The following is a 24,274-nucleotide window of genomic DNA, read 5'->3' as shown; positions in this document are numbered from 1 at the left end:
GGATTTTTGGGGCCCTGATGTGGTTTGATCTGTAGATTTATTCCCACCCTTCTCTTGAGGCTTGGTTGATTCCTTCTTTTGGTCACCACCTTGGTTCTTAGGCCTAATCCTGGTTCTGACCCATTTGTCTGCCCTCTTACCCAATTCTTGTGGAGAGGTCAGATCAGAGTCTACCAGGTGCTGGTGTAATAACTGGTTCTGACAATTATTTAAGACTTGCTCTCTCATAATTAGAATATACAATCCTTTGTAATCAGTAACTTTCCTACCCAGTAACCAGCCTTCCAAAGCCTTAGTGGCACAATCAACAAAGTCAGCCCAATCCTGAGACTGAATTTTCTGGGTGTCTCTGAACAGCAACCTGTACTGCTCAGTTGTTAAGCCAAACCCATCAATCAGTGTATTCTTCAGGACTTGGTAATTGTTAGCATCCTCATCTCTAGTAGTGAGGAGCTTATCTCTACCTTTACCTTCAAAGGAGAGCCACAATATAGCTGCCCACTGACTCCAAAGCAGTCATCCATTTGTGGATGTCATCCCCTTGCTTAAAGGGGGGCACTATTTTACTCAGGTGTCTAGTATCAAAACTCCTGTCTTTATCTTTAGGGATAATGCTGCCACCAGTGGGGACTACCCCACTCAACTGTTGCTCTCTAGCAAAGGCAAGCTTCTCCTTGGCAAGGGCAAGTTCTTCCCTCTGGATCCTCAGATTAGCCTGTTTCATCCTTGCTTCATGTTCTCTCCTCTGAGGGGAAGTCATTCTCCTCTGGGGAGAAGTCATTCTCCTCTGAGAAGAGGCATGAGAGTGCACAGATCTATTGGAGTCCCTAGAATGAGACCTATCTCTTCTAACTCCAAAGTTAGGCATGCTTAGGGTCAGTACTGGGGGTCCACCAGATCCTTCCCTATGTAGGTCTAAGTTGGCCCTAGTAAGTCTGCTGACTAGCTCAGGACCTTTGTCTGCCTCATCCCCAGAAGGATCCTCTTCATCCTCCTCCTCCTCTACTTCCTCAGTTTTAGGGAGGTCAGGATCACCAAGGGTACCTTCTAAGGCTGGCATGCTCCCATCTGTATGAGAAGCTTTTCTAGCATCATATGTCTCTAAGAGACCTAACAGAAAGGGAGCGGTAGGGTTAGAACTCTGTTTCAATTTCCTGGAGGTACACAATTGTCTCATCTCCTGGAAACTGAGAGATGCATATCTGGAAAGGACCTGTGGAGGGTTACTAACCACTAGGGGAGTCTCTGAAGACTCTCCATGGGTAGACATGCTTTCTAGTGAGGTGTAAGTGATGCACCTACCTACACTATGGGTTTTCCTACTGATCCCTTGCTAAGAGTTGTTGTCAGGGTGTGCTAGGCCCTTTCTATTACAAGAGCTGGTTCAGTAGAACTCAGAGTATTTCTACGCTTGTTATATGTACCTATGGTACCTTATGTGATCTTTCAAATGATATCTCAAGATTATATTTGGTAAAAACAACAGCAAGCTCAAATCCCAACCGCTGCACACCAATGTGAGAAGTTGGCCTGATATATGATGTTCACTAGTTCTAGTGACCACCTTGTATCAGTCCAAACAACCCTTATGGTGATTGGTTGTAAGTCAACCTTATAGACCAGCTATCCTAATGGTAGCATGGACAAAGCAGTCTTAGGCTAAACTCTTTTGGCATGTGAAGCCAGCTGTTTTACCACAATATAACCCCTTGAATACCAGATGAAAGGACACCACACAGGTTGTTATGAAAATAAACAATATATTTATTAATAACAACACCTCTGAACTCTTTATGAGATCAGAGGGCTAAGCACATGACAATACTATGAAAGAAATACGAGTTAGCACAATATTTACACGTGTGCCTTAGGGGCACGACAAACCATATACTAAGAACAATGGAATGCGAGGAAGGAGAGCACTGTAAGAAGATCCAGAGGCTGGAGGATCGCTGGGACTACGCTACGAACTAGGTAAGTAAGGAGCAGGAGGCCCACGGGACTCACGTGCAGAGTGGAAACTCTCACGCGGTATGCGTACCAACGTCTATGGATACTACAGTTTACAAAGTTACGGATTCCGGACGAACCCGGCTGGATGGAGGGAAAACAACAGTGGACCTGGACACTAGGATAGTGAACACTGACTTCAGCACCTAGAAGCTGTAGTTACCTAACCCACAGGCTGCGGGTGCATAGGGCTGAAGTGGTGTCGGGTTCGCTGCGTTGATGCCGGTGATGCCTGAAACAAAGAGTTGCTGGCAGGCAGCCAGATGGAGGAGTCCGGTGGTTCCAAGGATGGAACTAGGAAGGAGAAGTTCTGAAAGGAAAGGGGACAGAGTCTCAGTCACTAGCCAGTGACGGTGCTGGAACCAGGAGGGAACCAGATGCTGTCGCCGCGTTCAGGTGAAGGAAGGGTCGCTTCTCTCTGTAGCTGCGCGGACCAGGAGCTGTTCTTCACGACCAGGCTGGAGGCACGAGCTGTCCCACGTAGTCTGCTGCTGATGGCGGTGTTGGATCGTCGATCTGGTCAACAGGCCTTGGCTAGTGCAAGCCACGCGGTGGAACAAAGATGGCGTCTGGTGCGGACCAGAAGGGTCCGGGGTGCTTCTCTTTCACAAGGAGGCAAGGGCCAGTCTGGGGGACCAGACTAGCAGTGTTGAAATCTTCGGGTCGTCGTCTCAGAGGTCACGAGCCAGCCGGCAAGTGACCAGACAACAGGAAAGGCAGCAACCAGGCAAAAGGGCCCCACGCAGATCTCGTGGAGGCTGGGGGGCTGGTCTTTGATGCAGGTGCTGTGTCGGTGTGGGGCTTCTCAGTCCCCATTGCACTTACTCGAGGGTCCCTCGGTGGTCGTGCTGGTAGCACTGTGCAGGTTTCTTCAAGATGGCCGTCTCCACGTTGCTCGTCGCACCCATGGGTCCCAGCTGTGCTGTGGATGTGGGTAGAGGTCAGAGGGGTCTGGAGGTCCGGGTCTCGTTGAGCTGGGTCGTCGGATTCCGGGAAGGAAGGACTTGCAGCAAACCGCACAGGAGCTTGATGGTGCCTGCGAAGCAGGACGGTCACTCCCTGACCATAGGGGAGATTCTTCAGTCTTCTGATGTTCAGGAGGTCGAAGGTCAAGAGTTTCTTTGTGGAAGTTGTCAAGATTAATCTAACTGGGAATGGGACCAGCTCCTACCTTTATTCAGCTAAAGGGGGCTACACCATACGACTAGGTCCCTCCCCTGGGTGGGACCAGGAAGGGGAGTGGTTACACCCCCTATCCTTTGTCCGGTTTCCCGCCAGAGCTGGGGCTGGAGTGACCCAGCAACTGGTTTGAACCGGTGTATGCACAGGGCACCTTGTGTGCCCCAGGCATGTCTCATTCCTTTCAGCCTTGGCCTACCTAATACACAAAATCCTGTCTGGGGTGGTGCTAGCACCTCCTAAGGCAGGAAACCCTTTGTCTGAGCCTCCCTCGCTGGAAGGACTCCCAGCAGCAGGAGGTCAGACTTGTGTCTGTGGTGGCAGCATCCATCTTGTGATGCTGAGGCTCGAGTTAACTTTAACCGGGGTTCACAGTTACATACATGTCGTGTCCCTCTAGAAGGGTGGAATGCTACCCCTGTCGCCAGAATTGGCGAGGGGGTAGTATTCCAATTCGTATGACACCTTACTCGACATGTTTTGATAATGTTATACCAGAGTTAGCATTTAACCGCGAGGATTATAATGCACTTAAGAGTATATGGTATAGCGTTATCATGGAACAGCTATTAGGACTTGGTTCCGCAAGCTGCAAACGGGCTCAGCTCATGCCAGAGCACCATCTCACATAATTCCAAGCACTCTGCCTTCAGGATTGATAAGGCCTTCCATAGGAGTGACTGATAGGAATATATGTGTCCATTTTAGGTTTAGATATAGGGAACTATATCTAAAGCAAAGGGTGATTACACCACCTTGCCCCAGCTGTCGTGCAGCCAGTTGTGTCTGTTTTGGATGGCCAGCCAGGGGTGGCATAATACATGCTGCCGCCCCTGGTAGGCCCTGGGTACACCTATGTCCTCCTGGGTACCTAAGGGACACTGTACAGGGACTGATAAGGTGACTCAGTATCCAATTAGATATGTACCTAGGGTACATGGAGTCCATTTTACAGAGAGAGCAGGAAGCCTGGGGTCCTGATTAGCAGGATCCCAGGCCAACTAAGTCAAAAACCAGCAAAACACTAGGCAAAAAGTTGGGGGTAACCATAGTCAGATATCCACCTTCCTACATACAGGATGTTAGTTGTGTTTCTACGTGTTCCAAATTGTGTTTGTTCCATGGTGGATGCATGTAAGGCAGTTTCAGGTGAGTCGCTTAGTGTTGTTTTATGTTGGAAAGCAAGCAAATGGTTGTCTGACCATGTGACCAGAGTTTGACAGGTAACGTACGAGTTACTTACCTTCAGTAACGGTATATCTAGAAGGGACGATTCTAGCCGCAGATTCCTTCACGTAGAATTATCCCCAGACGTGAGACTGGATCCGGAAACTTTTTTGCCACAGCATCCGTGCGCGCCAGTGGCGAGACGAAATCCTCCCAGGCGTCGTCCGTGCCTGTGACGTCAGCGAGGTCACATAAGACCTGCCCGGCGTGCCTACGTCAGTTTTCTTCGGAGAACTTTTCCGCACCACAACGCTGAATCACCAGATAGAAAACTGTGGAAGCATGGGAACCAGATGACCCTTAATCAGGAGATAGCAATGGAAGGAAGGGAGGTAAGGGAAGACAGGAATAGAAAGCAATCTCCCCCAAACCTGTAGTAGCCTGAGCACCGGAACCCCATTCTCCAAGAACCAAGGGAGGAATGAACCGCCCTCAGACGGAACCACCGTCAAGAACAAGGAAGGCACTCATAGGAGACACAGCCCCCTACCGGGTTGACCAAAGACCAACCCAAGGGTCCTTGCAGAACAGGGGAGGAAGGGCGGGCCGTGAAGGAATCTGCAGCTAAAATTGTCTCTACCAGATACATCGTTACGGAAGGTAAGTAACTCGTACATTTGATAGAGACTACTAGCCGCAGATTCCTTCACGTAGAATAGGTACCTTAGCAAAACCCTCTGGGAAGGAGGGTCTGCGAAAGGACCCCACCAGCCAATACAGAACAGAGAGCCCCCAAGGGGAGCAGATCTGTGGACTAGGAAGTACCTCGTCCCTGCCAGGCAAGGGGAACCCCCACAAGCAGAACCCTACCGACCCCAAGGGGAAGTAGGAGGGAAAAGAAGGCCGAAGAGGCTTGTGCACTCACAGCAGAAGAAACAAGGGTGGAGAGGCCGAAGCACCCCACTCCCCCACAAGGCAACATAGCCTCCGTCCAATATCAAGACAGGAAAGTGGAAGAAGAGGAAGCCTAGAGGGCCCAAGGAAACAAGGGGAAAGAAGGCAAACCCACTCCAGATGGAGAACAGCCTGCCAGCCAGAACAGCGCCAGCAGAGAAGCCGCTAAAAGCAAGAAGAAGAAGACCAGCCCGTGGCCCCAGGAAGGCTGAGTAGGCGGCACCTGGCAAGGTAGAACACAGGAGCGTGCCAGCGACCGGAACCCTCCAGCAGAGCACAAGCCATATGACCTAGGGTACGATAAGCCCGAAAACATGGGAACTTACGCAGCTGAGGAACAAACAAATGGGCCACGGGAAAAAGACAGCGAAAGGCTTGACAGCAGCCCAAGCAAAAGGCCTAATCTTAGGGCCAAGTCTGCGCAACAATTTCAAAACATACACATACGCAACAAAGGCGGCTGTCCAGCCGAAGTCCCTAGAAGGACGCAAATGGCGGGAAAACACACTTCACAGCCAGAACAACCGGCCTAAGAAGGAACAGAAGCAACCCAACTCAGGAATCACTGAGGAGGGGATGATGGAGGATGATAAGGCGGAGGAGGAGGACGGAGCCATGCCAAGAGCCTCTGGATGCGGGAGTCGGCCGGGGCATGGAAAAACAAGTTGCCATCAAACGGAAGGTCAATGAGTCGCTCCTGAATATTATCTTGGAATACTCCATCCCTAAGCCAAGCATGGCGACGGAGAGTGACCGAGGAAGCCATGGCCCGGGCCCAACACCTCTGAGATGTCTAGGGCGGAGAGGAGAATAAAAGCCGCCAGCTCCCGGCCATCTAACGCATGATGCCGTAAGTCCATTTGACCACCCTCCGAGACCACATGGATCCCAGAGATTCAGCCGAGTCCCACAAACAAGAGGAGGCCAGAGCCAGCACACACAAGGTGTTCAGAGCCCACAGGGCAGCGCTGGTCGAGGCGAACATGTTGCGCCCCCAAGAGTACAGCCAGCGGGCCTCTCGGCATGGCGGAGTCAACAGGGGTGGCAGGGAGGGAAAAGCAGTCCGCAAAAGAGGACTGGGGGCCGAGGGGTGGAGGGAAAGGCACACCGGGTCACGCGGCGCCGGGAGATGCCGGTGCAGAAGATGCTGAGGTACCGGGTCCCCTGAAGCAGGACGCCTCCAAGCCCCTGTCAAGGAAGGAAGGAAGGAACCTCCAGAGCCCTGGTGGAGGACCTCTAATAGATGGTCCGCCGGAAAATGAGCCCCCGGGTCACCCATACGCAGGATGAGCACAGCCGTGGACACCGCGTGAGCGAAGGCCGCACCTGCCTCCATAGGGCCCCGAAGCGGGTAAATCAGCTCCTCCGTGGGTGACAGCTGCAGACTAAGGCGGCCATCCCCGAGGCCAAGCGGTGCAGGCAAGGGCCAGACCTGAAGTCAGAAGGAGCCGACGAATGAGGGACCTGCCGCTCTTCCGACGAACACCTCTGCCTCAGGAAGGGCGGAGAGCCGCCCTTCGACGCCGGTGAAAAAGACACCACACGGCGACCTGTCTCGGGGAGGATGACACCAATATACAGGCTGCCTCCGGAGAAGAAGGAGCGTCCGAAGACGGATCCGCGGCATGACCCCTGCGTGCAGCCGTAGAGTCCGCCGCCTGAGGCGGAGTACCGGCACAATCTGGCGTCACCGGGCAAAGTTCCTCCCAGTCGCCCCGCACCGTGGACCGGAGCGGGGATGGAGCCGAACTGGCCCCGACCCGACCTCCACCGAGGTAGCCATCCGCGTGGGGGAACGAGACGGCCCTGGGGAGTGACACGAAGCCCTCCGCCATCCGCAGCCCAGAATGAGGCGTAGGTCACTCGGCAACCCATGAGGCGGTGCCAAGGACGATTCTACCTCCAACTCGCCCCCCGTTGAGGCGGCCGCCTGCGGGTAAGGACGAGCGGGGCCTGGAGAGGGCAAGGGGTCCTCATCCGGCCTCGACCCAGAGCGGGGCGAGGAGGGTTCACCGACCCCTGTGGCTCCGTATGGTCCAGCTGCTGCCGGCGCTGTAGTGGCCTCACCTCGGCCTTAGATAGGACCACCCTGTCAAGGGTCCAAGAGGGGCTCAGGGATGCAACCAGAGCCCCGGCGACCTCCCGCGACACCACAGGGACTCCCGCAGGAGTTTGCGGCGAGGCAGAGACGCCGTGGCCTGAAGGAGGTGCCTCAAAGGAGCCGCATCACTACAGTACCACACCCTCCAAGCCTGGATCCGAACCAGTCGGCCCGGGGCCAGAGCCGCATTCGGCGCCGCGGAGGCCCCTGAGCAAGGCGAGGGATCCGCCGACGCCAGCGAGGCCTGAAAAGCCACCGCGTATGTCTCCATTTGGACTCTCAACGCCCCCACACTGAGAAACAGTGGATAGGACGACACACAGAGCCGCATCACCCGGGAGAGTCCACACCCCCGGTAGGCCGGAACCCAGCCCCTCGGGGACAAACTGCGACACTTACCCACCGGGGAGCGACGCTCATGTGACATCGGAGAAGGGGGAAGACGACAACCACGGCCGAACCTGAAGCCGTCTTCCGAAGCAGACCAAGGCGAGAACGTCGACCTGGAGAGACGCGCCAAGAGAAGTTTCATGCGGCGCTCCCGCCGCGACTTCGGCTTCAACTGTTGGCAGGCCTCGTGGTGCTGTGATCTTCCCCCAAACACCACATACAAATGAGGTGCGGGTCCGTCGCCGACATAAGATGCCCACAAAACGTACAAGTTTTGAAGCCCGAAGGCATTCGCACACTGTTCTACCAAAAGAATGGAGAAAAAAGGGCCCGAAACAGGCCCGTAGCAAGGACCGGATCCGCGTTGCACGCGGAAAAGGAAAAAACTGACTTAGGCGCGCCGGGGCGGGTCTTATGTGACCTCGCTGACGTCACGTGCGCGGAGGACGCCTGGACGGAGTCGCGTGATGTTGCCCCGCCTTCGGGCGCAGGGATGCTGTGGCAAAAAAGTTTCCGGATCCAGTCTCACGCCTAGGGATAATTCTACATGAAGGAACCTGCGGCTAGTAGTCTCTATCAGATTAGTTCGGTATTAGCAAATATGAAATCTAGGCTATGTCCAGCGATGTGTGTGGGTTTGTAGATAATCTGATGCACGTTCAGTCCGTCCAGGCCAGTGATTACTGTTTTTGGATGGGTCATATTGGGTTTGTCAAACCAAATGTTGAGGTCACCCAGAACGCTTAGGTTGGAGTGTACTGTTATCCGGTTTGAAAGTGTGTCTAGAAGTGCGTCTGGGAATGTCGCCTTGATAGGTAGAGGTCTGTAAAGGAGCAGGAAGTTACAGTTGGAAGACGGTGTAAGATTCCATCTTGTGAAAAGAGCCTCACAATTCTTTATGGAGATGTCGTCAACTTTAGTGAAATGAAATGTTTGCCTAAACACAACAGCTAGACCACCTCCTTTTTTGCCTATACAATTTTGGGTGTCAATCTTAGTTAATATTAGCTGGTGTTGGAAGTCACAAGAGTGTGCAGTGGGTTGCCCTGTAGGCAGATTTGTCTGAAAGATGTCTGGACGTTGTGAAGCAGCAGTATGGGGGCGAGTCCGAGATGGTAGAGCGTTCCTTGAAAAACTCTTACCCGGACTATTAAACTGAATGCAGCCAGGACATCCCATTCCACAAAGATGGAAAGGTAAATAAAGAGCTCGGCAGAGGGCGTGGGAACTGAGGAACTTCCGCACACAGACAGAGTGTGAGGAAGTGACAAAGACTGGGAAAGTTTGGAGGGCGGGACCAGGCGGCATGGAGAACTGAACCAAGCGCAGCTGTCAGTCTGAGCGAGGAATTAAAACGAGTTGAATATGCTGAGCTGCGCAAAACAAAAGAAAGGCGGGGCTGCCATTATTATAGTGAAAGTGTGCATGGCGCGCTGCAAATAAAAACAAGAAGCAGCCACCATTGTTGAAGCCGGCGTCCTGCAAGTGCCATATGGGGTTGGATGTAAAATAAGCAGCAGCAAATGTCAACGTGAAAGCATGCATGGTGCACTGCTAATAAATAAAAAAAAGTTGCCGCCATTGTCGATGCTGGCGTCCGTAAGGGCTGTGTGGGGCTGGATGTAAAATAAGCGTCGGACATTGTCAAAGTGAAAGGGCGCATGGCGCACTGTAAATAAAAACAGGAAGCGGCCGCCATTGCTGAAGCTGGCATCCTGCAAGTGCTCTATTGGGCTGGATATGAAATAAGCAACCATTATTGCTATGTGCTCTGATAGCATGTCATGCCTGCTTTAAGTTAAGTAAATAGTGCTCCCTAACTGCTAATAAAAGCTAGAGAGTAAGGTCACCTCTAAGAGGCGCTGTCCTCATTAGAGGTAACAGTAGAAGAGAGGGCGGTACTAAGGAGTGACTACTAAGCCTATTCACAAATCAAAAAGCATCATTTACAAAGGACAGGAAGAGAAGCCAAGTGTAAAGTTGGGCGGAGCTTATAGTCCATACCTGAATATAGCATGTCTCAAAGAGACAGTGTAAGCGTTGCCTAGGCGAGTCACAAACATTTTTTTAGAATCAACCGAAAAATGCAGATTGGGCAATCAGAAAAGGTTGGACAGAAGGCCAACAGCAAGTCTGAGGTGTAGTCTAACTGCGCTTCAATGACTATTCAGTCCTCACATACCTCCTGGCAAGATTTCTGAAACAACTGAAATTATTGCTGCCTTCTTGCACCTAACATTCATCATTCACAATGTACTAATGTTCCTCAGATATTAAGTAGTAGCTAAAAACTACATGTAATAGCTATATAAAACACCACAGATTGATATACGGGTACATAAAAAGAGAAGATTGCTCTATAATGCGGATTATTAAAATGCTTATGGAGAACTGTATCCTGCAGTTCACCTGCTATTCCAGGCCTGCAGCATTTCACAGAGGCTTTGTTTCTTCATGATCAGAGACTCAAACACTGACTGCATCTGCTGCGGGGTTCCCACGGAAGATGAAGCCATCATTCTTGCCTGGGTCTTCTCAACCCAGTTCCGGTATTCCGCCTCTTCCATCTGCAAATGAAGGTAAATATTCAGAAGTCGCTGTGCAAGTTAGCAATTTATATTCATGGGTACATAAGATACAATGAATGTGTTGAGTGTTGCTCCAATAACCATTACTACAACTCACCTGCATCCTGTTTTTTCAACAACGTGTATACTCGATCATTATGAAAAGGTGATTGCTAGGGCTCTCTAGGCAAACAAACTTCTGAAGTGGACTGCCATCGTTTCATTAGCCTGACCCTGTTAAGGAGTCTTAGACCGCTTCAACTGCTCTGGGGTGATTGGCGGGATATAATTTATTTAAGTATTTGAAAAGATCAGTTGACTCTGGCAGCGATGGGGCTTTAGGTATTTACAGCTCTAATTTGCAGATTTGTGCAGTATACATTTAGAGTCTGTGTTTTCTGTCAAGCCTACCATTAGTATTTAGTCAAATAAAAGTTAGCAAGGTCATGTTATACTTATTTGGTGATTCATTTGTTGACTTTGCTTAGATGATGTGTCCTGGTTTATTAAGGTCTTGTTGACTTTGCTTAGATGATGTGTCCTGGCTTATTAAGGTCCTGAAGGGTTTATGCACACAAACTATTGGCAATTAATAACATGTATATAGAAACCAAGTGATTCTCACTAGTTGCAACAACTGCTCTCTATTCATCTACTAAGAATAGATGTGAACTGTTTTGTATAACAGAAAGGATATCTCACAACTTTAATTATCAGGATTCGATCCCAGATTGTCTAAAAAGATTTCACATTTCTCCTCTCCTAAAAAACACAATCTGAGGATCCTGACGACTTTAATGACTTTTTCCCTGTATCGACCCTGACTCTCCTTGGCACGGTTGGGTAGCCTCCTAGCTGTCAGTGGATGTACAGGACAACAACCTTGACTCCATTCAATCCGAATTTTGTCAGGGTCACAGCACTGACTCTGCAATTCTACAAATTGTGGACGAAGCCCTCCGCATCCTCGACACTGGTAATTCCTGTCTGCTTCTGCTCCTTGACCTCTCCGGTGATTTGACACAGTCAACCACCAGGTTTTGTTAGACACACTGAAGCACCAAATGAGTATTTATGATGTTGCCCTTAAGAGGTTCAAACCTCATACCTAAAAAACTGATCCCAAATAGTAAAAATTAGGAATGCAGTCTCATATTCATTCAGCCTGCAACAAGGGGACACCCAAGGCTTGATTTTCTCTCCAACCCCTCTACATGATCCTAAAGAAATCAAGAATTCTCTTCCACCTATTTGCGGACAATAGCCATATCTACCTGAAAGATCTCAGGCCCAGAAGACTTAACTCGCCTATCCAACTTCGAGAAAATAATCCAAGCTGGAACGACATTCAAGCGCCTCTAAACTAAACCCAAGGAACACAGAATTTCTCATCATCTCTCCAAAAAAGCTAACTCTTCGATTCGAGACAGGATGGAACTCCTCCAGACATCAGCGGCCACCCCTCCATCATTCTGAAAGCAAATCTCTTGGATTCACCCTCGACAGATATCTTAACGTCCTGAGCTTTATCTCCTCCTTGGCTCAGAGTGCCTGATTCCAGCTAAAACTCCCAAGGTTTGTTGTTCAGGCACTCGTGCTCTCCAGACTTACTACGGAACAGCACTCCTTACTGGCATTCCCAAAGTCTACCTAAGTCCACTCAGAGCAGTCAAGCTACATACGGAAGCCCGGTTTGTAAAAGGACACAAGAAATTCAACTGCATCTCACCAGACCTACGCTCCTTTCACTGGCTTCCCATAGAGGCGAGAGCTCGCTTAAAAATGCCTCCAACACTCACAAAGCTCTGTACTGCTCTTTGCCCTCGTAACTCTCCCAGAAACTAAAAATCTCAGGTGCCAACAGATTTTCAAGAAATGCTCAATTGCTCCTCCTTAAGGCCACCACTACAAAACACGAGCACCCATACAAGTACCAATCCTTCTCCGATAGTGCCACAAGACTCAGGAACTTACTCCCGCTGGAGCCACTGCCTGACCACAAGTCATGTAATCTTAAAAAAAGACCTCCAAGCTCTTCTCAGTGAACAAGAGCAGCCCTAAACCGCTCCTATCACCTCATCCTAACCCCAATTGCATAAAAACTTCAACCTGCAAAAACTACTGATTGTTCTCAAGGAATAATGTTCCACCTTCTTTTCTTTGCTATGTTTTACTATGAATATGTTTAAAGTGCTCTATCTTCAGAAAGTAGCTAACCCAGCGTTCACTTCACTTTCAACATGCATGCATATTTTCGATTTGCTATTGATATGTCCCAGCTTTATTATGAAGCACTCAGATGCCTCTGGGCCATATCCACACTATAAAAAAAATCACAAAAAGAAATATCCTTGCAGGATATGTCCTTTTACAGTATTCATACAGAAATGCACCATGCATTCACCCATGCTCGAAATGGCCCTTTCTGTAGGGTCTTCCCCGGACGTTTGTCATACTCCTCCCTTTATGCTGAATTTGTTTTTCTTGGCCTTGGGACTCTGTGCACTTTACCACTGCAAACCAGTGCTAAAGTGCTTGTGTGCTCTACTTTAAACAAGGTAAAATTGGCTTATACCAAATTGGCATATTTAATTAAATTGTAAATCTCTAGTAAAGTGCACTACATGTGCCCAAGGCCTACAGATTAGATTCTACTAATGGGCTTGCAGCACTGACTGTGACACCCACTTAAGTAGCCCTTTACGCATGTCTCAGGCCTGCCATTGCAGAGCCTGTGTATCCAGTTTAATCTGTCAGTTCGACCTGGCAAAATAAACCTTGTGTTAGGCCTAAACCTTCCTTTTAAATACATTTAAATAACCCGACAAACAGTTGCAAGGGCAGGGTGCAGTGTATTTGAAAGGTTGGACATGTACGTAAAAGATTTACATGTCCTGGTAGTGAAAAACACCTAAATTCATTGATCACTATTACAAGGCCTATCTATTCCATAGAGTATGACTGGCATTACCTTATTGCATGTTATAAGTGTAATTTGAAAATGAGAAGAGATAACCCCTTCAAGTTTGGTGTCTCTGGAAACACACTTTAAAATCCTAACTTACAGTGAAGTTGGATTTTACATTGCAATTCTAAATATGCCACTTTTAGAAAGTTGGCTTTTTTCCCTTAGCCATTTGCTGTCTCTATCCTGCGTGAGTAACATGACGTGGCTGTAGTTGGCAGCTGGGCTTTGTGTATTCCTCCTAGGCAGCAACATAGAGGAAGCTTAGGAGTGACTGGTAAAGCCATCTCTTGCAGGATGGAAGAAAGGAGCTGGGTCAAGCCTCACTTACAATTGAATAAGCTGTGTCCTGTCTCCAGACAAAGGGCCTTTTGACCCTGCATTGTCAGTTCAGCCAGTCTGGAGGCAGGGAATCTATTCACTTCAAAGGAATGCCTCTAGAAGCTTCTCCTCACCTCAAAGGCACAACTGTGTATAAAACAAGGACCTCAGACACCTTCACTTCAGAAAACTTCTGGACCAGTGGATATTCTGCCAGAAAGAACTGCTGGACTGCAACTCTGAAGGAGCTGCTGTCCGGTTGTGCTGGCCTGCTGCCCTCTTGCCTGTGGAAAGATGAACTGGACCTGCAACCTCCATCTTGAAGCCAGGGCCCCAAAGTAACTCAAAGGGCAAGTTTGATCGGCTCCTGATCCCCAGCCTTAGGGACATAAAGGCTTCCCTCAGCACCTGGGCCCATCTTCAGGAAGTTCCTGACCAGATAGAGGTACCTCTCAAGTCTTGGGCCCTTGGTGTGGCTCTCAAGCTATTAAAGTCAAGCTTTTGGGCTGTTTGTGACTGCGAACCGGCCCGTTCACATCGGAACTGTGCTGCTCACACGGAAAATTAATGTGTGAGCGACAGCAAGTCTGTCTCTTCGCACAGCAAGCATCGTCCGCGTTGATACATGGACCGTCAACGCAAGGCTCTAGCCCGCCTGTCCCCGACGTCACTCGGCCTGCTCCTCATGCCACTGTGACCATTGCCAGCAACACCCTCCTTGCTCCGGGCGAAGTGCTTCAACGCGAACTGGACTCTTGGCACAAAACTTGAGAAGGTAAACCTTCAGCTAGAATAATCTGGGACTGTATCTGACCCACACTCCATCATGGTCAGCCTAAACGTTTAACTTTGACCCGGTTCAAGGGGACCAGATATCCCTGGTATGCGCTTTATACTTTTAGGTGTTATTTTATAGTTTATTCTTTACAAAGTCTTAACTCGGGTTTTACTGATTGGATGTTTGTTGTATCTGTCTTCGCTTATTTATTAAATTATGCTTTATTTTTTTCTAACCTAGTCTGGGATTCTATATGTATGGTGTTTTCACAGCTGTACTGTTTGAAGTGTTGCACAAATACCTTAGACATTGCCGCTAACTTAGGCCGGACTGCTCTGTGCCAAGCTACCAGGGGGTTGTCAACAGGTTAATATGGAGTTGCCTTATCCTGAGTAGGATTGTGGTTGCTGCTTAGCACACACCAGACAATCAGTAAACCAATTTCTAACAAACTTTCACTGCAAGATGTGACATGGGTCCATTAGCACAAGCCTCAAAGCACTTAGAGTAAAAGAAGTCTTATCAGATGCCACCTTGATAAAAGATACCACTACACCCTGACCATATTACAGTAAAAGTAACTTCTGCCTAAACAATCACTGCTTGGCATGTGTCAGGCATATTATCCAATTAGGTCTAGAAGAAAATCTCCTGTGCCTTCTTCCTTCTCAGAGCCACATCCGAAAGGCTAAGGAGCATAGTCAGAATGTGTTACCTGTTCTGTCTAATTATCAAAACCTCAAGATAAATAAAGTGACATGGAGCAGTAAAATTCGAAGCTGCGGATACACTTTTGATAATGCTGACCACAGAGCTGGAGCATTAGAGGATTTTTTATTTTTTTTATTTTTTTATTTTCAAAGGTTTTATGTAGCGCTACTGGACCCAAGAGTATCAAAGCGCTTTACAAGGATGGTGAACATAATGAGATAAAATTAACAATTAAGCGAAAAAGAGTTACAGTATGATAATGCATTCAACAGGGCTAAGGGGGCAAGAAACAGAGAGATAAAATTAAGTGGAAAATGAAAATTAAAAGTTAGGAGAGAGAGGGGGGTGAAGAGAGGGGGAGTGAGAGAATAAAGGGATTGAGAGGGGGTGGGAAGAGGAGTGGACAAGTGAGGAGAAAGGAGTGAACATGGTCAGAGTCAGTAACTATAGATACCCCAATACTTGTTGAGAGAAGTCCTTTGAGTTCCTTTTTGAAGAGAGGGTAAGAGGGATTGCAGCGAAGATCCTTAGGGAGAGAGTTCCAAATTGTAGGAGCGTTACCAGAGAACGCACGGGATTGGGTCTTTTGACATTTGAGTCTGGGTGGGATCAAGACAAGGGAGTTTGTGCTCCCCAGGGACCTGGAGCAACCTGCTTTGTGTAGTTTTGTTGTAAGGTAAGACAGGGCGTTTTGGTGAAGAGCTTTGTGAGTGATGCAGGCAATCTTGTAGGTGGATCTTCCTTCTACTGTGATCCAATTGAGATTTTTGAGGACGGGGGAGATGTGATCAAATTATTTACAATCAGAGATGAGTCTCGGAGCTAGATTGAGGACAGATTTCATCAGTGCAAGATGGATTTTAGGGGTGCCAGCCAAAGTGGCGTTGCCATAGTCAATCCTGGAAAGTACAAGCTATTGGACGACAAGTTTGAAATAGTCTGCTGGAATAAATGGTTTAAGTTTCTTGAGGTGGGGAAGGGTGAAAAGCGCACTTTTGAATGCATTTTTAATGTGGGGGATGAGATTTAGATTCTGGTCGATACTGATGCCTAGGAATTTGACAGAATTAGAGGTGGAGAGTGTGCAGTTAAGAGCTTTGATGTCATTTATCCAGAGTTGAATGGGAAGGGGGTTGTTTTTGGGGGAGAAAAGGATGATTTCAGTTTTATTCGGGTTCAGTTTTATTCGGGACCGATGAAACCAGGTTTGAATTCTGGTAAAGGTCTCATTGAGGTGGAGAATGTCTTTGTGGGATTTGATCTTGTAACATAATTGGGTGTCATCAGCATAGAGGTGGTAATTGATATTAGCTTGTTTGAGGATGAGGGTGAGTGGCTCCATGAACAGATTGAATAGGGTTGGGGAGAGAATGGATCCTTGAGGGACGCCGAGTGAGACAGGTTGAGGTTTAGAGAGAAAGTGGCTGAGCTTGATTTGGTGTGATCTGTTTTGAAGGAATGAGGAGAACCATTTGAATACGTTGCCATCTAAGCCGAACCCGTCTTTGAGAGTGTTGAGATGGGTGGGGTGGTGGACGGTATCATATGCAGCTGAGAGGTCAAGGAGGATTAGTAATGAGGATTCCCCTTTGTCTAGGGAGCGATGAATGTCGTCAGTGATATTTAGCATAGCAGTTTCTGTACTGCATCCCTTTCTAAAGCTGGATTGCAAATCGTCAAGGAGGTTGAAGAAGGCGATATGTTTCTCTAATTACAATAGGACACATTTTTCGAGGGCTTTAGAGAGGAATGGAAGGTTAGAGATAGGGCGATGGTTGTTAAGGTCATTGGGGTCAGCAGTGGTGTTTTTGAGAATGGGTGAGATTTGACCAAGCTGAAGGGAGGTGGGGACACAGCCAGTGGAAAGAGAGGAGTTGATGATGTTGGTCCATATAGGTGCAATGATAAATTTAAGTTCTTGAACCAAAAGGGTGGGAAGAGGATCTTTGGAGTGAGAGGAAGGTTTTAGTTTGGTAATGATATTAGTGATCGTAGATTCAGATACTGGATTAAAATCACTCCATGAGGCATTGTTTTAGCAGGGGGGCTTATTTTCGGAAAGGTATCTTGTTGGGGGAGAGCAGGGAGGGGATGAGAAGGATCGAGAGGTGTGGGAAAAGTGGACGGAGGTGAGTTAGTAGTGTTGGGGAGGGTGTATAGGATGGGAGTAGGTTAAAGTGAGAGTGGGAAGGAAGAGAAGGATAGTTCGATCTTGTTGATTTTGTTCGTAAAGAAACTGGCAATTTCTTCGCATCTGTCAATAGAGGCTAATATTTTAGGAGGGCCAGTTCTCTAGGTTTCTGGCTTGATCAAGTTGTGATCGTAGAAAGGAGGCTTTCTCATTAAAGATATGTTTTTTGTACTGGGCTCTAGCAGTTCTAAGGAGAGCCAGATTGTCAACAGTTGGATGATTCCTCCAAACCCGTTCAGAATGTCTAAGGGTCCGTCTTTCTTTATTAAGTTCAGAATTGAACCAAGACTTAGGAGGGTTGCTTTTTTGTTGTTTGAGTTTGATTGGAGCAATTTGGTCGAGGGCTTCAAGAATAGAATTGTTATAATGGTTAGTTAGGTCGGTGGTGCTGTCAGAGAGAGGGGGGAGAAGTAAGTGGGCCTTAATTGTGGATTCCAATTCGCCAGGAGGAATAAGGTGAAGGTTGCTGTGGATTTCTTAGGTAAAGAGCTGATGGGGGCGGAGCGAGTCATGGATCTATTCATGGTGAAGAGGATAAGGTAGTGGTCAGACCAGTCTACCGGAAGTATATTTGAGAGAGAGGCCAGATCGTTGCTAGTCATAATAGCATCAAGGGTGGCACCTTTGTTATGGGTGGCAGAATGGCAGAGTTGGGTCATATTGGTGATGTCCATGGTATCTTTAAATAGGATGAAAGCAGGATCATCACTTTTGTTTCAATGGATGTTGTAGTCACCGAGGAAGAGATTTTTAGAATGTGAGAGCGATGATTGTATAATAAGATCAGTCAACTCTTCCGTAAAGGGGAAGTTATTTCCAGGGGATGGTAGATAGTTTGCAACCGGGTGGTGGGGGAGTCAGGCATAATGAGATCAGCGAAAGGTATTCAAAGGATGAAGGGTCTTGTAGATGAACGAGCGAGATGTTAAGTTCAATTTTGAAAATGATGGCGAGTCCTCCTCCTGTTTGTTCGATTCTATCTTTTTTAATGATAGAGTAACCAGGGAGGATAAGCAAGTCGAGGATGGGAGTGGAGTGGGAGGTGAGCCAGGTTTCAGCTAGGAATGCAATGTCAATGTTTTCACTAAGAATGGTTTCAGCAATCTCAGTAGCGTGGCAGGAGGCAGATCGGCAATTAATTAGCATGCAACAGAGGGGAGTGGGTCCGGGGGATTTGGAGGGGGGACAAGGGAGGATAGGTCTAATTTGTTGGGGTGGTCTAGGGGAGGTCACAGTCTGCTTATTCCTAAGAGAACAGGGATGGTAGACAGTTGAGTAGGGGGATAGTGGACGAAGGTGGTGAGGCAGAGGTAGTTAAGTTAGTGGAACTGTTAGCTTCAGAGGTTATTGGGCGAGTACCAAGTTTTGGCGGTTGATTGTTGGTATTGTAGGGAGTGACGATTAAGGAAGGTTGAGTGGGTAAGGTGCTGGTTGCGTAGTTACTAGAAGTTAAGTAAGGGGAATTGTTAGCTTCAGAGGTTATTGGGCGTGTAGTGGGGGTACAAGGGGGATAGGTCTAAATTGTTGGGGTGGTCTAGGGGAGGTCGGAGGAAGGGGGAGTCTGCTTGTTCCTAAGAGAACTGGGATGGGAGACAGTTGAGTAGGGGGATAGTGGACGAGGGTGGTGAGGGAGAGGTAGTTAAGTTAGTGGAACTGTTAGCTTCAGAGGTTATTGGGCGAATACCAAGTTGTGGCGGTGTGGGTATGTTGGTAGTGTAGGGAGGGACGATTAAGGAAGGTTGAGTGGGTAAGGTGCTGGTTGTGTAGTTGCTAGAAGGAGGAGTGTTTCTTTTGGTGATAGAGTTTGGCGGACAATATGTGGATGTGTTGAGGAGAGTGTCGTTGTGCGAGGAGATGGTTTTAGTAAGGAAAGAGATATCGCTTCTGAGTGAGGAGAGTTCTAAGATGACGGACATAAGGACAAGTTCAATGGTAGGGGAAGCCAGTGTGTGTGTTGATGAGTGCTGTGGGTCCGTATTTATTGGGCTGTTGGTCGAGTTAGGGTTGTTTAGGGGGGGGATAACGTGTGGAGGATGAGAAGGAAAGCCTGGAAGGGGGTTGGGATTATAATGAGGGGGAGGATCATTTTTGGGGAGCGGAGGTGAACTAGAGGAGGATGTAGAAAAGATATTCATTTCGGTCAGACAGTTGGGTGAAAGTGGCATAGAGGAAGTAGAAGGTGGTGTATTTGTTGGATTGTGACTTGTTGAAGAAAGCAGGGAGGTTTTGGAGGGTGATTGTGGGGGATATGTGGGGGCATTTAAGGGGGAGTGGGGAACTGAGTCAGAGATAGATGTGGTAAGGGTGTAAAGGGGAGGGAGGAGCATAGAAGAAAGTGTGTAGTTGTAAAGGGGGGGTACTATGGGGTAAGTGGTAGAGGGAGAAATGATAAGGGAGTCAGGGGGAGGGAGGAGTATATAAGAGAGTGTATTATTGGAACAGGGGGGAATCTGGGGATAAGTGGCAGAGGGGTAAGGAATGTGGGAGTCAAGGGGGGGAGGGGCATAGAAGAGAGTGTATTAATGGGACATGGGGGTCCCAGGAGGTAAGAGGCAGAGGGAGAAGCGGGAAGGGAGTCGAACCGGAGGGAGGAGCGTTGAGTAGAGTGTGTTTTTGGAATCGGGGGCGATCATTTGGTAAGTGGGGGATGCAGGGGGTATCGTTGTGTAGATGTATGATGTGGTGCAAGGAGGGGGGATGTTGGAGGGGGGATGTTGGAGAGGAGGTTGAAAGGAGAGGCGCGTGTACCAGAGTATATTAAATTAGGAAGAGGCGATAAGGGGGAGGGAAAAGTGAAAGGCGATGAAGACAATAAGAATTGGGGAAGGTCAGAGAGACGAGGTAAGGGGGACGGGGATGATATGGGGGATGATGAATCTAGGGGTAGAGGGGGTGAGGGCAGGGTTCGGGGATTGTGTGAGGGTTTGGGATAAAGTGCTAAAGTGTTGTTCATTGGGAGTAGGAGAGGGAGTGGGAAAATCAGGAAGAGGCGAAAGGGGGGATGGAGAGGTGAAGGGAGAAGAAGGCAATAAAAGTTGGGGTAGGTCAGAGAGACGAGGCAATGGTATCGGGGTTGAGAGGGGGGGTGATGAGTCTAGAGGGGGTGAGAGGGCAGGATTCGAAGATATTGTGAGAGTTTGGGATATAGCGCTAAAGTGCTGTTCAAAGATGTTGAGGTGCTTTTCAGACGCTTCGATGAGTATAGTTCCAGATTTGAAGATAGAGATATCTATTTTCCCTGGAAAGTGGAGAGTTTTAGACGGTATGGGATGTTGCGTGATTTAGAGATCAGGAGGTGACGTAGAAATATGCTTTTCCATTTAGATGGTTGTTTTGTGAAGAAGATGAAGTTGGTGATACGTGAGGAGTTAAGGCTGTTATGGTAACCAGCAAATAAGGTTTCTAGGTGGAGACAGAGAGGTTTGTGTTATAAATTCTTTTTACCATGTTTAGAGAGATGGGGTGGGTAGAGGACGGTCCAAGAGTTAGGGCCGAGTTTAGAGATGTGTGGGGTTGAGATTGATGGTGGAAGAGTGAGTGGAGGCATGATTTGGATAAAAGAAGGGGGGAGAAAGAGGAAGCACAGTAGATTAGAACGCACTGGTCCTCGAAGTGAGGATAGAAGGTGGTGATGGGAGAAGCGGGGGTCAATTAAGTTAATCCAAAGCAGACTCTGACAGAGGTGTGGGTGGGGTTTCAATTAAGCACAATAGGTGATGGGGCAACGTAATCGTAGGAAATACAATTAAACGATGTAAGGATGTAAATATAAGCACAATAGGTGAGGGGCGAAGTAATCATGTAAATTACATTTCACGATGTAAGGAAGGGCAGCCAAGAGAATTAAGAAGATAAGGCTATATAGCGGGGTAGGGAATTAAATATAGCCTGAACAAATTATAAAGATAGGACATAATGGTGAACTACACATAGTAACATCAGGATACACATTGAAAACAAAAGAATAGTGACAAAAGGATACAACATATAGGGCAATCTGAACAATAGCTTGAAACAAATTACAATGATAGGAAATGAGGGTGGTCTAAACAGAGGAACATCAAAATATACAATATAACAAAATACATAACTAAAAGAGAATATACCATATTGAACAGTCAAGGAATACACAAATTAACGTTGAAATAGGTTAAAAAGCGCCACAGTAGAATAACATATCCAAACGATACAAAATAAAGACCAAATGAAAAACATGATATACCATAGGGGATAGGTTAGAGGTTAGTCAGGAGAGGGGTTGAGATAGAAAATAGCAAACAGTGAAGATAATTGGTATAAAGGGGGTTATGGAATTAGAAGGTAGTCTAGAATAGAGAATCAATGGGATGAATGATAAAAAAAGAGGGAAGCGGCAAAGGTAAAATAAAATGAAATAAAAGAGGAGAAAAATAACTAAAAAGCCGATTAAAAAGAAAGAAAGAGAAAGGGGAGTAAGTAGAAAGAAGATCGTTATTTAATATAGATAGTGCAGAGGAACAACGAATGGGGAGGAGCAGGTAACTACATAGTACATAATAAGACTGAATGCAAAGAGAAAGAGGGAGATATCATCAAAAACAAATTGAAGAATTAAAATTGAAATGTTTGACAAATAAATTAAAAGCACATGATAAAATAAGATACCTAGTGGAAGAAGGACATATCGTAATACACAGTCATATATTAAAAGAATTAAAGATGATGAAAAAAATATGTGGTGCAACTGAAACCAGTTAAAATGGAAGCTAAAGGTGCCAAAAGGACTTCAAGACAGGAAATTAATTTGGAGCCGCATTCCTTTTCAGTGAATAAACACAGAGGAGAGCAGTGTCTGATGGGCCTTCAGCATATAATTTTGTAACCACAAAAGCATTGGTTGTGTGAAGTCTTCCAGATGACACTGATTAATTACTCAGAGGGTAACACTCATTTATCCTACGTTCCGCCATTACTATGACGAACATGGAACAACATGCATGGTAATTCACAGTGTAAGGGTCAAAACTCAGGACACAAAATACAGTGCACTTTTGAATCAATTAATATTCTATCTCGCTACTTAACGCACAAGTTACTACTTGTGTAAAGATATATCTCTAAGAGACATTAGTTAGTGACAGATTCCTTACCTTAGAATATCCCCAGGCGTCAGACTGGATCCGGAAAAGTTTGCACACGAATACCCCTGCGCGCCGGAAGGCGTGCTCCGCGTCCGTCGTCGGCCTCATTAGCGCCAGAATGACGTCGTCGGAGTACTTAGACGACGCCCATGCGCGCCGACGTCAGTTCTGATACACAGCTTTTCCGCGCCAGATACGCAGAGCCATGATAGAACCAACACTGCTGCCATGAAACTAGGGCCCTGAAAGGGGATGGCATTAACCCTAGATATCGGTTCGCAGAACGGGGAGGATGGGTGGGTCGGTGTAGGAGAGTAGGGTCTGCAATCCTATGATCACCCAGATTTTTGCTTTTTTGCTTCACTGGTTTACGACTTTCCCTGGCTGTGGGCCTGCTAATCAGACCCACAGCCTAGCTGTTCTCTCTAATCCAAATTGCACCCAGGTACTGAATTGGCACTGGGCCCTCTCAAGCCCCTGTACCCAGGGCTGAGGTGCACCCAGAAGTCTCCCAGGGGCTGCAGCATGTATTATGCCACCCCTGGGCTGACTAACTAAATCAGACACAACTGGCTGCTTGACAGCTGGGGCAGAATGGTGTACTCACCCTCTGCTGTAGATATAGTATTCCTATATCTAAACCTAAATGGACACACAGATCTCCTATCAGTCACTCCTATGGCAGGCCTTAACAATCCAGAAGGCAGAGTGCTTGGAATCGTGTGAGATGGTGCTCTGGCATGAGCTGAGCCTGTCTGCGGCTTTCGGGATCCATCCCTTAGCCGTTTCCATGATATCGCATACCATATACTCTTAAGTGCATTATAATCCTCGCGGTTATATGCCAACTCTGGTATCGCTTTATCAAAAAATGTCGAGTAAGGTGTCATACGAATTGGAATACTAACCCCTCGCCAATTCTGGCGATGGGGTTAGCATTCCATCCTTCTAGAGGGACACGACATGTATGTAACCTGTAACCCCGGTTAAAGTCAGACAGAGCCTTAGCTCCACAAAATGGATGCTGCCACCGAGACACAAGTCTGCCCTCCTGCTGCTGGGAGTCCTCCCAACCCAGGAGGCAAGGACAAAGGGTTTCCTGCCAGGGGCGGTGCCAGCACCGTCCCAGACAGGATTTTGTGTATCCTAGGTAGGCAGGGCTTTAGAGGAAGGTGACTGCAAGTGGCACCCCGGTGCTCACTGTGCATAGGCCGGCTGAAACCAGTTCCAGGGGCACTCCAGCCCCTGGCCTGGGGAAAGCCCGCCAAAGGAGAGGGGTGTAACCACCCCCCTCCTAGTCCCACCCATAGGGCAGGACTTAGTCGCGTGCCAGCCCCTTTTTGCAGGATAAAGGTAGGACCTGGCCCCCTTCCAAATCAGATCATCTTTGAATCCTGAAACTACTTTCTTCAAGAAGGAACTCAAGACTCTTCTCAAGATTTCTCCCTTGTGACTAAGGAGTAGTCACCCTGCAGCAGCAGGCACCAACCAAGCATCGCGGTTTGTTGCCAGTCTCTCCTTCGGATCAAGACTGCTCCAGCACGACGAGAACCGGCTTCCCTGGCACCTCTGACCTCAACCTACATCATCAGCCCAGCTGTGATCCGTGGGTGCGACGAGACCTCGAGGGACCGGCCATCTTCAGAACTGCACGACGCTTGTCCAGCACGACTCCCGAGTGACCCTCGACTGAGTGCTTTGGGGTAAGAGAAGCCCCGACCCTGAGCAGCTCCAGCACCGAAGTTCAGCCCCCCTGCATCCACGAGATCTGCGTGGGGCCCTTCTGCTTTTTGCTGCTCACCGCGTTGTTCAGGTCGCTT

The 24,274-nt window shown here is 48.0% G+C and overlaps 1 protein-coding gene across 5 annotated transcripts in view; it reads right to left on the bottom strand.

Moving 5' to 3' along the window:
* PIKFYVE (phosphoinositide kinase, FYVE-type zinc finger containing) overlaps positions 1-24,274 on the bottom strand; it is a 2,266,845-nt gene that overhangs the window by 907,128 nt on the left and 1,335,443 nt on the right. For all 5 annotated transcript variants that reach the window (XM_078680343.1, XM_078680347.1, XM_078680342.1 and 2 more), the window contains one exon: positions 10,211-10,368. In XM_078680343.1, coding sequence (XP_078536469.1) covers positions 10,211-10,368 — 158 coding nt within the window. The remainder of the gene's footprint in view (positions 1-10,210; positions 10,369-24,274) is intronic.

Source organism: Lissotriton helveticus, chromosome 3_1 (genome assembly GCF_964261635.1).
Source record: "Lissotriton helveticus chromosome 3_1, aLisHel1.1, whole genome shotgun sequence".
Classification (NCBI taxonomy): domain Eukaryota; kingdom Metazoa; phylum Chordata; class Amphibia; order Caudata; family Salamandridae; genus Lissotriton; species Lissotriton helveticus.
The sequence above is the reverse complement of the archived record's forward strand: the minus strand, read 5'-3'. Positions and strand labels throughout refer to the sequence as shown.